The sequence below is a fragment of the Lissotriton vulgaris genome, chromosome 6 (assembly GCF_964263255.1).
Source record: "Lissotriton vulgaris chromosome 6, aLisVul1.2, whole genome shotgun sequence".
Taxonomy (NCBI): domain Eukaryota; kingdom Metazoa; phylum Chordata; class Amphibia; order Caudata; family Salamandridae; genus Lissotriton; species Lissotriton vulgaris.
Window position 1 is genome coordinate 1284421836 of NC_141694.1, and position 12142 is coordinate 1284433977.

Genomic DNA, 12142 nt, shown 5'->3' on the forward strand with positions numbered 1-12142 from the left:
AGGAAAGGTCGTCTTGCCTGCTCTGACTGCCACAGAGTCCCATACTTTAAGTGTAGTGCTGGTTATTGTTGATGAATAGAGGCCACAAGCCCTGTGTCTAAATGGGAGCCAGACTTCCTTCCAAATGTTGGTACCAGCAACCATCTGGTCCATAATGGACAAATGCTTCTCCGAAAGTGGCAGATTCTATTCTACTATTCTACTAAGAATCTAAGCTGTATGGCCTGGTAGTAGCGGAGCATATGCAGTACGCCCAACAACCTTCCCGTTTTGGGCAATATAAAAGGTGTTTGTGAAGGCGAGGTTTCTTACTATCCCATATACATTTGCTAATTTCTAGTTGGAGGGAACAGAGTGTATGCGGTGGAGGGGTCAGAGGGAAGGCCTGAAACAAATACAGTATGTGAGCGAGAAGGGACATCTTAACTGACACTTTGCCTCCTAGTCACGAGAGGCGAAGATGGCTCCAGACAGACAAGGCTTTCCCCATTTGAGAGACGAGTCAGGTAGTTAGTAGTCCACATTCTGGAGATGGTCCGCACAAAGGAGAAATCCAGAAAGGAGAGGGTATCCGTCGACCAGTTAAAAGGGAACAGGGGTCGTAATGTGACATTATGAGCAGGCGTAGTTGACAGATTTAAAATCTGAGATTTGTGCTTATTCCTTTGAATGACCAGACTGCCCCGACGGCCCGAAGCTCCGAGATCAAGGAGGGGAGAGATGTCATAGGCTCAGTGATGGATAAGATAACACCACCGGCGTACAAACTGACCAGATGCTGATTGCCACCAAATGGGATCCTGGAGACATCTGGATTCTCTCTCCACCATTGCGCCAAGGCCTCCATATACAGCACAAAAATAAGAGGGCACATGCTGCACCGGATAGGGAATGAGAGGGATGAAACACCGTTGACAATAGCTCAAGGGGCACCTTAAACGCACCAGACCTAGTTGCAGAATTTATCCCACTGCCAAATTTCTTTAGTGTAGTGTATCGAAAAGATAATGCTAGCCTAGATGGTCGAAGGCCTTTTCAGCACCGATAGAAATAAACAGGACCTCCTTGAGGGACAATTGTACCTTATCCATAAGATGTATTAGGCGCTTGGTGTTGTCGCTACATTGGTGAGCAGGAATAAATCCTGCCTGTTCTGGGCCAATCAGGCCCGGTATTAACGGATTAGGGTGGTGTGCTAATATGGTAGTGAATAGTTTTGTGTAGACATTGAGAAGAGAAATGGGACTGTATGACCACCAGCCGGTTGGATCATTACCCGGTTTTGGAGTTACCGACATGCCAGCCTCTAACATAGAATCTGTAAATTTTCTAATTGAATCGAGCATAGCCTGAGAGTGAAGCAAAGTATCTCATAGACGCCAATGTGAACGCTGGGCCGGGGAATTAGGTAAACGGAGGGTCAGGGATATAGGAACAAGATTGAAGAGCAAGCGCGGAGCAACACATGTATCAGAGGCATAAGCCAGTAGGGTTGGGTTTGATAAGAAGCGATCAATGCAGGCATATGTTTTGTGGGCAGCTGAACAGAATGTGTAGTCCCTAGTAGATGGATGGAGATGGTGCCATAAATCCTGAGGGCCACAGTCCACAAGCCAGCTGAGACCAGCTGCAGTAAAAGCCCCCACTTGAGCTGAGTGTTGACCGGAATGGTCCAAGTCTGAATCCATAACTAAACTCATGTCCCCCACCTATCACTATAGCTGCATCAGGGGTTTGGAGCACAGAAGAGCACTCATTAGGGGCATAGATATTTTCCAAAGTTAAGTGAAATTCACCTATTCCAAAACAGAGTGCAAGAAGGTGCCTTTTAACCTTTGTAGATATACCCCTTCAAGACCTGGTAGAAGAGAACAGCCATCCTGCCCTTCTTGATGGGACCAGAAGACCATAGTTGGCACAGGAACCAGTGAGACTGCATTGTATGGAATCTTTAGGGAGCAAGTGCATCTGTCTGCCAGAGTGCTCAAGTAGGGAGAGGGTGGTAGATCTTTTAGTGGGATTGTTAAGGCCCCCTTACATTCAGGCGAAGGACTTTATGCTCCATGCGAAGTGAGTGAGGGATAAGAATGCCGGGAGGTCACCAATGGAAGTCTAGAAAGCCATAGAGCAGAAATACATTGCATCCCCCACTGTCCAACATGAGACAGATAGGATAGACAAGGCTTGAAAATGCTAAATGAAGGAGAAAAAACAACCCCAAAGTCCCCTGAAGAAACAAAATATAGAAGCAGATAAATATTTGTAGTAGTCCAACATTCGTGGAAAGAGCAGATAATGCATAGTCTAGATGGGCATAGCCGACACCATAGAGAATCCCTGCGGAAGCGATTCAACCAATCCAGATAGTGATTTCTAAGTCAGAACACTCCGTCCCCCACCTCCCTCAGTCCTACCAGTCAGAAAAAGAGCATAGGGGAAATTATCATTAGCATCAAGAAGAAGCAGCTCTGTCGGTTTCACTGGAGAGCATAGCTAGGGCTGATTTCAGTTCCACTGCAATTTTCGCAGGGTCCGGGTGAAGACTTTCATATAGATGTTTGGAATGGGCCCAGCGTGGCCACTCCTGTGCTTTCTGAGTTTGTAAGCAAGTTGATTGCCCCTCTGGAGAAGGAACTTGGATGCCCAGCACTCGGCAGGCCTCCACGAGGGATCGTAACTGATGGAGCTTGCCCTTGAGTTTGAAAATAATTCAGAAAGGATGGCCCCAGGAGTAAGAGTTGCCCGCACTTCACAGGTAGGCAGTAATTGGACGAAGGTCTTGCCGTTTTGTGGAAAGTGATGGTTGCCAAACCTGAAATAATAGAGTTTGACCCTGAAATTGGAGAGGGTGTGCATCCCTGGCCTTGCAAGGAATGGATACCTTCAGTTGGAACTTGTGGACACACACTCTTATCTTACAGACTAGGAGGGTAATTCGCTGCTCGAGGTGGGCCCATCGATGGAGCTGGTCCAGGTTCACTTCAGCCTCTTCAGAGACTCCCAAGATGTGGTTAAAGAAAGCTCCAATGTACTCACCCAGGTTAACTCCCTCAGCACCCGTCAGGACACCTCAGATATGAATATTTTTTGCCTACATCGATTTTCTGGGTGTTCAGAATTTGCCTGTAGGTTGATTTGATGTTCTTGGAGGCGGACTGCCTCTTGCTGTAGCCATTCAATCTCCTCCTCGCAGCCAGCCTCCTTATCTTCTAGTGCGGTGATCCCCTCCCCCACTTTGTCAAGATCCCAGTATACTTCACCTAAGTCGGCGGGGAGGTCCTTCTTGACTGTCTGTAGGTCTTCACGTAAGAAGGGAAATAAGGCTTCTAGGAAAGAGCGGGATCCCGGGCTCTCAGAGTCTTCAGAGTCAGGGTGGTGCTTCACAGGCGCCAGGGGTGTAGTGTCACATGAAGGACCCCCAGTAGGTTTTGTAGGCATATCCTAGAAGGGGTGGTCCTTCTTGGTACCAGAAGAAGACATAACCATGGCTCTGGGTCAAGAGCTGCCGTTAGCATCTCCCAGTAACCAATGTGGGAATGGGTACCAAGCACCGGGGAAGCTCAGTTTAATAGAGTATTGTTTCTCCCCAACGCAGAGTAGTGCCTCGTATGGCCCCAGGTTCAGCAGGTGAATGAGGCATGAATGGGTAGACTCAAGAGGGGTAGGCACCTTCCTGGAGCTCCAAGCAGAACCGGAACTGATCTCGGTTGGGTTGACTCAGATGTCCCCTGAGGGGTGCAGGGGACTAAGAGGAGGCCCTCAAGGGTAAAGGCCAAGGTAGTCTCATCAGGCTATGTTGATCACCGGTAATCCCCAGTACAGGCACAATAGGTAAGTGGTTGGAGGTCACACAGCAGGTAAGCCTATTGATTCTCCGGCACCCAGCGGAGCCCTGGGGCCGTCCGCCCCCGAAAATCCCAGCTCAGGGCCGCGCGAGCGTGAAAGCAGGTGAGGGATCTGGGGTGGAGGTTTACCCCATAGGGCAGGGATGTCCAGGAGAGGCCGAGTGATTAATTTTCAGCTCCCAGGGAAAGCAGGCCCCGTCGACCACCAGGAGCTTCCAGGATCAGGGGCAGTACAGAAATCCAGTCCCCACAGTGTTAGCCCCAGGAGCAGCGTGCACGGTGCCTGTCAGCCTCGCAGGCACCTGATGGAAGTCCTCAAGCACTGCACACCCTTGGGAAGCCAAGCCGTGAGGCGCTACAGCTTCGAGTCTATGAAGCGGGAGCAAGCAGTCAGCTGGGTCCGGACCAGGTTGGGGGGACGGGTATTCCGCTCAGCCACACCTACTGGGGCGTCATCGCAGGTCTCAGCCCCGAGGTCCAATGTAAGGTGTCCCATGGGGCTTGAAGGGGTCGTAGCTCTGCTAAAAACCACTGGCCACATGGCACCAACCCCTTCAGTGATGCTGTGCTGTGTGTCAGATGCGGGAGTCATCCACCATCTAGCATTCTCTTGTGCGGCGCGGCTGCCGGTAGATAAGCTGAAAAAAGGGCAGTTAAGGAGCTGTGGGGAGTGCCAGCAACGCAGCTTAGGATGCCAGACCACCTCCACTCACATAAAAACGTCTCCGGGAGTCGATGCGCTCGACAGGGAGGGTGCTAGACGAAGCTGTATGGTTGGCAGGGATGAAGCGACAATAAAATGCGTCTTAGCCATCTGTCAACCAGGCCACGCAACCCGAAACATGTTTTAAAGGGCTACTTCACTGGGTGGCTCAATAAGTGATGCAGGTCCACTAATAACATTTCATATATAGGCCCTGGGTATATAAAGTACCATTTTACAAGGGACTGCAAGTAAATTGAATGTGCTATTTGGGTGTAAGCCAATTTTACCATGTTTTAAGGAGCGAGCAGAAGGACTTAGCCCTAGTTAGCAGTGGCAAAGTGTACTGAGTCATAAAGCCAACTAAAGTTAATTCAGCAAAACAGGAGGGGTGAAGGCAAAAGGTTTGAGGGTGAGCCTGCAGAGATGACCTGGTACAACGGGGGGGAATTCATCCACTCCCCCACAGCAGGCAGCAAGAATGGCAAGCCAGGAAGAACGGGTTCCGATGTGTCGCAAGCATGACAGCAACCATCATAGGAGCCTCTTGTGTAAGGGTACAGGCCTGACCCGCCATGATTAGGGACCTCACAGAGGGAAGCAGCAAAAGGACAAGCTGCTGCAGGGGAACTTTCACCAGCCTCAGCGGTCGGAATTGGATTGCGGCTGCGGTGGTCAGTCCGACCGGCATCGTAGCCTGGCTATTAATTTCCAATAGCGTTGCTTGCTCATTATCAGGACAGGGAAGTGGTACAGGCAGGGATGGAGATTATAAGCAACTGCATACCTAAATCTTTCAAGAATATATAAGGGTATTGGTGTGCGCTTGGTGCTTTAACATAAGTAAAGCAGTCTCCCTTTGTTCCTTTTAGAGAGCACCCCATTTTAGAGCGTTGTGGAGATTGCAGGACTGGAAACTAAAAACCCAGATGTTCAGGTTCACCACACCCTTCTCATAATGCGTGGGCCAGAATAAAGTTGCATTAGAAACCATTTTTAATATGTTGACTAAATTTTTTATATAGACTTTCAGCAACTGCGGAACTATTATCCAAAACCTCGTCAATTAAAATGACCAGTTTCATGTATGAAAAAAATGCAAACAAAAGTAGTTAATTTCCTGATGCCAACTGCAGGCTTTTAATGTGGACTGCTGAAGAATCCGATGAGTGCTGATTATTGGGGCCCTTCATGCTTGTACATTTTGGTCTGTTGTGGTGGCCTGTCCTCTTTATCCTTCACCATTCTGACACAACCTGCAACAGGCCACGTGCACAAGTGCCAGACAACAAGTACACTTAAGGTCACCACAGTCTGGTCCTCAAGTGGACAGACATGAAGATAGCCTTTCGTTACAAAAATTTGAGTGCAGTTCATCCGCTTCCTAGCTGCAGTTGGTCCACACCAACCAGGAGGGTCACCTGATTAAAAAGGTGCAGATTCTTCACACTAGAAATAGGGGACTTTCAGAACACTACAAAAGGGAACTAGGGAGATCAAATGTGTGCATCCTCCTCCAGTGATAATCCCATATGTTGAATGGCTGTGAATCAGGACACACATATGGATCAGCCCATAATTGTTTACCTCTACTCTCTCTTGACTGCAATCTGTTTAATTACTCAAGGTGACCAAAGTGGGGAGGGCATACAGGAGTCCAAGAGGCAGAAGTGGTGGCACCCTGCTGGGTGGCATCCAAGATGCAGCACATTTCAGCAGGTCAGACAGTGGAAACCATGCATGCCACCAACAGGCAAAGAAAAGGAGAGGCCCGTATGTCACTAGCCACTGCAGAGTCTAAGCAGGTGTACAGAAGAAGAAGCCCAGCCATCACCCTCCAACGCACTTCATTCACACTGAGTCAGTTTAATGATGCTGTGTGCAATTAAAACAAGATTGTGGTGGATAAATGGAGCACAAAGCCTGAGCCCAGATTGGGAACGACTGCATGTTAACGCATCAAGTCAAGACGACCATTAGGGGGAATATCTTCAAATTAATCTGCCATAAGGTTAGCCTTTTTATGCTTCCCAAACGAAATACCTGAACGAGACCTATGCCTTATTACACATATTCCGGCCCCTCAGAGGCGCCTGCTTCACAAACATAACATTTGTAGTGACGAAAAGAGAGCATAGTAATTTTGTTAGACTTTTCTTTCACATTCTTCTATTGTGTTTTATTTATTTATTATCTTTCTGGAGTTTATACATTTTAGACATACACCCTTGGTGAGTATGTCTGGGTGGGTGCCTGAGTGTGTGTGTGTGTATACGTTTGTGTGTATAAGGTCAGATGCTATGCTGTTTTACTGCTGCAGTAGTTAACATGCCTTTCAATGCAAATCACAGCACCTAGGACATTAAAGGCAACCAGGCAATAAAATAATTCCTTCATTTATAAACCTTTTACAAGTATGAATGTTCCCATAAATATGCTGAAAATATGTGGCTTGCTGTTTTGCTGTGCAAAATATTACAAAGGGAAAAGTTAAAGATGCACAATATGAATACAAATCATATGTAACTTTGCATGAATCTCCTGGGCTCTCCCAAGTTACTCACCTTCCAAGCGTCTAGCCAGCTCCTTCGTAAATAACACATTTGCAAGTTTACTCTGACAGTAAGCTGCTTTTGTATCATACTTCTTTTTCTCCCAGTTCAGGTCATCGAAATCGATCTCCCCTGCTATGTGAGCCAACGAGGAGACATTGATGATACGGGAGTGTCCAGAATTTTTCAACTTCTCAAGAAGTAAATTGGTTAACAGAAAATGACCTAAATAATCGTAAAGAAACAGAGTTTATTATCAGAATGGTAAATGGAACTTAGTAATATGTCTACACAGAAAAAACAATAAAAGCACAGTAAGAAATTGGGGTATTAGTTGAGAGGGTGAGAACCCAACTCAAATAATAACCATAATTCTTCTCAAGGTGAACCACTAAAGTCACTAAATGAACCTGAGCACAACCCCTTGGAAGCTATGGCACAGAGCAGACAGGTTAAGCTCAGAGGCAATATGTAAAGTATCTATGCAGTACTCAAACAGTAATACATTAAAAACTCAGCGTAAGAAAAACCTCAGACCAATTTAAAAACAGAGTAAAGTCTAATAAACAAAATGACAACAAAAATCCAATATGTGGAACCAGAGTTATGAATTTTTTATGTTCAAAAAAGGACCAAAAAGCATTAAGTTCCATCCAAGGCCATCTAGTTGCACTTGACTAGGACAAGGGTAAGGTTTACAGCAGACCACAAAGAAGAGCGGTTCGGATACAGGGACCACATGTGTCAAGATCAAAAGTTTTATCCTCTGATTTATTCTCTGGAATGGAAGCCAAAAATCCGCAGCGGCGGCAAAGCAATAGTCTGTTACCAAAGGGGGATCGACATTGTTGGATAGCTGCTGGACAAGGTCTCTTGTGAAGTCATTGTCTTTTGGGGGGAAAGCTCAGTGAGGGAGAAATCTGACTTTCACTGCCATAGAAGGTCTCTCATTGGCCAAATACCTTTCGCGCCTTCGCCAGTGAAGATTTCTACCTTCAGACCCAGTCACTTTTTTAGAGCTCAGATTGTTCCAGCAGGCAAGGTTGAAGGCTGTAGCTGAGGAGGGCTCCACAACACCAGATACCTTCTCCACGCAGTCTCACTGAATCAGATGTGCTGCAGCAGAGAAGAAAATAGTAGAATGAACCTGAATATTTGTCAGAGCTGCAATGTACCTTTGTCAGATTGCCTTGGCAGGTTGCTTCTGGTCCCCTGTTGGTTCTTAGAGCAATCTTAGAGCAATATGCTGACAAAAGATTCTAAGCCCCAGGTATCAGTAAACTTTAAGAGAAATACACTTTGACACCAGTTAAGGGTGCAGGACCTTGGGGACAGCACTTGGTGGTCAAGATTGACCCCAGCAGAGGCCAACACCAGGGTCCACAGCAGGTCCAGTTGGAACTGGTCTTCTTGGAATGCAGAAAAAGGCGTCTCCAAACTTGTTGTGTCCTTGTAGGCCAAACAGGCAGTCAGCATTATGGCCCGGTAAGTCCACTTCTTTCTCCTGGACATAAGAGGGGGATCAAGTTGGCTTCAGTCCTCTTCTGTTCTTCCACAGGTCCAGAAATGATCTGATGAGGCTACTGTGGGTGTAACATTCATGTCCAGTGCCTACCTGTGCATGGGGGGGAACTCCTGCCCACCTTCTAAACAATGAGGTAAATGTTCCCAGGGGTGACTATACGCTCCTTTGCAGCTTTTCTGTGTGTTTTGTTTCAAACAATCTCAGAGAGCCCCTCTCTGCCTAAAATCAACATGACAGAACCTGTCCTTGCCTGTGCAGGGCTCCTGTGACCACAATAGAGGTGTGGCCAGGAAAAAGAGCAGCCCTCTCTGTGGTCACTCAAAAGTGGGTTCTCGAGGCAGCTCCTCTCCCACTGGACCAGGTGCCTGACTGGCTTTACTGATAAAGGAAGGGAGGCATACCCAGGTGTCAGCTACATCTGCCTGTGACAGGGTAGGCCTGTTTAAAGTTCATTTATTTCCTGGGAACATCCCAGATAGTCAGCCGGTTAGGGAAAGAGAACACCTCTGCACACCCCAGGCATTTGTCTCAGCTCTGAGTTCATGCCTCATCAGGGAAGCTAAGGAGCTCCTGGGTGACTACTGGAAGTTCATGCAATTTTGCTTTGGAGGCTTTAGTCAGGCAACGGGTGACTTTCTAAAAGTACCTGTTTCAAAATATGTATTACAAATCCACCCTTACAAATGAATTGGGCTTGTAAAACAAATGTCCTAGCATTAACTCTAGCTGCTTTGTATGCGGGGGTGGCAAATATTAAATTTAATATTGTATCCCAGTGCTTTTCTGTGGAACAGCTAACCCAGCTACAATGAAAATAGCTTTTAGGGCTTTTTCACTGTAGGGACGTGTCTAACATTAAACCTTTACATCTGTTTCTTTCAAATACTAATTAAACTGCCTTTTGGGCATATAAGGCCACCGAGAGGTAACTTTTTAATATTTAAAAGAAAGGTTAAGGCCTGTCAAAAGAGATTGCTTTGACAGATCAAATTTGCAATTTAAACCTGCAGAATCAGTCTATTGGTGGCAGGCCTGCAGTCATGTTTACATTGCCACAATAATGAGTGGCACAATGAGCGATGCAGCCTACCTGTGACATTTAGCTTGCAGGTCCTGGGTGCCCTGTGATTTCATATACTAGGATTACTTTTAGGTAAGTTAAAACCAGAGTATTCCAATTTCATCATGGTGAAAGGAGGAGATGGGCACTTTACAACTTGTAAGTAGGTTTAAAGTGCAAAGATTTCTACCACCAGCAAAAATAGTCAATGCAACAATCTGAGGTGGTACCACACAAAGGATAGTCATTTCAAACAAACCCCATGGTCAGTGATATTCGAGAAAGTAATTTCCTTCAGCAATATTTCCACTTGGAAAATATATCAATGCTAGGACTCCGCTGTCACGATACAATAACTACACAGTTATTTTGATGCATAAATACTTTGCTGTGACTTATCTTTGACGTACTGTACTCCCTGTTTACTCCTGATTTTCAGTACTAAGACTGGGTTAAATCAAGGCCAATGTGCATACGAGGTTCTCATTAGATACAAAGGGTGTTAAAGAGCACATTCCAACTTCAGTTTCTGGTGTTGCTAGTCACCTACTATGTTTTCTTTTATTTACTCTGTTTCTGTCTCTTTCCTGTCATTGGTAATCCATTTCACTTTGAAAATTTGGGTTATGATGCTGAACAGGGGTAAGAGGTTGATACTGAAGGAGAAAGAGGCTGGGAAAGAGGCCTGAGGGAGCAACAAAAAAGAGGTAAAGAGTCAGACAAAAAAGGTACAAATCCAACCTACTGAAAGTTTTCAGAAAGGCCAAATAGTTAATCCAAATTTAATATGGCCTAGATATTTGATATTTGAGGGATTTTGGTGAGCAAATGGTTTGATGGAGGGTTAGGCCTAGATATATCACTTGCTATTCTTGCCTTCTTCCTGATCCTCAGACGATCCTACTGAATTTCTGTATGTGTCGAAACTTGGGTCGCTAAGTGTGACAGGATCAAGGTTGGGATTTCCTCAGAATTGTTTCAATACCATTGCTATTTTTCGATTTTTTTAAAATACTCTTTTGAAATGGAGCCATCGTGTGGTGACAGAAAAGAAGGAAACTGGGAGATATTGGCACTGTGATTGGTGTCAAGGAGATATATAAACTGGAATGGTGACATCCTGATAACCAGCATGACAAAGACGCATTGAAAAATAGAGAAATCTCTGTGAGCTGTCAATAGTCTTGAGGTGGGTGCTGGCCACTGGTTGAATATATCTTATGCAAAAATTCTTGGTAAAAGGGAAAAAGCTTCTCCATAATTTGGAGATAATGTGATTGTGGGTTTAGCATAGAACATTGTGGTTATCTCTTTGGAGTGCAGCTAGGGTCTCATGGATGTAGGCTCTCAAGTAAAGAATGCAGCCAGGTGTCATCACCTACTTACCTGGCAGCCAATGGCATTGGTCCTTCTTCTGGGGTGCAGTTTCCTCCGCTATGATTTTAGGCAGCGTGGCATCTTCCTCACCGGCCGCGCAATTGCTGCTTGGCATTATGGGACAAATCTAGTTCTAACCAGCTGCATATCAGCAGCATGGTATGCCTGGATATAGAATGCCTGCAGCGTCTTGGAAAATATGTTGTTTCCACAGCAGGTTTGGGTTTTTGGTAAAAGGCTTCCCTTTAATCCTTTTCAAATAAACCCCCCAAAGTAAGATGGCCGCTATTAATTTTTGTTTCTCTACAGGTTCACTTCCTCATTTGGGGATTATAAAAGGAGATAAGAACAGTTTAAACTTCCATTGAAATTATGCTAGTTAGCCTGTTGCTCGCTTGTTGACTCGTTGTTTATCCTTGTTTCCAGTTTCTTTACTTCATCTGCTCACCCTGCAGATTGGACTGGCTTGGAGGAACTTTTTTTTTTTAACTGCTACAGTTTTTGTCCTTCCATCTTGCTTTGGCTTGCACCACCTGACTACCTGGAGCCAGAGGTCCCTTAAGGACGTGATTGACCTTTTCTTAGCTCAAAGAAATGATTCCAGCCGTAGCATAAGAGTCCTGTTCTTGACACCAGGATTGATTTCAATAGAATCGGAGGGACATCTGGTAGTTGGCTTTGGTCACTTTGGATTGCCATTATATCATCTTTCTTTCTCATTCCGACTTGGTGTTTCATAGAAGGATGTTCTTGACTAAACCGGGGGTTCATTTTCATAGATGATTTGGTTCTATATAGTCTAGAAAAGCAGGCAGTGGAGACAATGGACATAAGTGCTCTCTCTCAAACTCCTTTGTGGAAAAGTCTGAGAGCATCCTTACAGGAGTACAGTTGCTTGATAAGATCATAAAAAATAACCTCTATTTTCTGCACTAGTTCAGAGTTCCTAGGTGGTTGCAGCGTTTAGTATTGTTGTGCTATAGAAATCTTTTGTGGTGTTAACTTGTATCAAATTCCTCATCATTATAACAGGTGTGTGTAATTGAAAAAGGTTGGTTAGCTTAAATGGTTAAAGTGTTG

At 45.5% G+C, this 12142-nt stretch overlaps 1 protein-coding gene across 1 annotated transcript in view; it reads right to left on the minus strand.

Annotated features, from left to right (window-relative positions):
• The window catches only part of RDH13 (retinol dehydrogenase 13), a 122389-nt gene that overhangs the window by 38166 nt on the left and 72081 nt on the right, over nucleotides 1-12142 (minus strand). The window contains exon 5 of the mRNA XM_086927417.1: nucleotides 7113-7325. Within this exon, the coding sequence (XP_086783543.1) occupies nucleotides 7113-7325 (213 nt within the window). The remainder of the gene's footprint in view (nucleotides 1-7112; nucleotides 7326-12142) is intronic.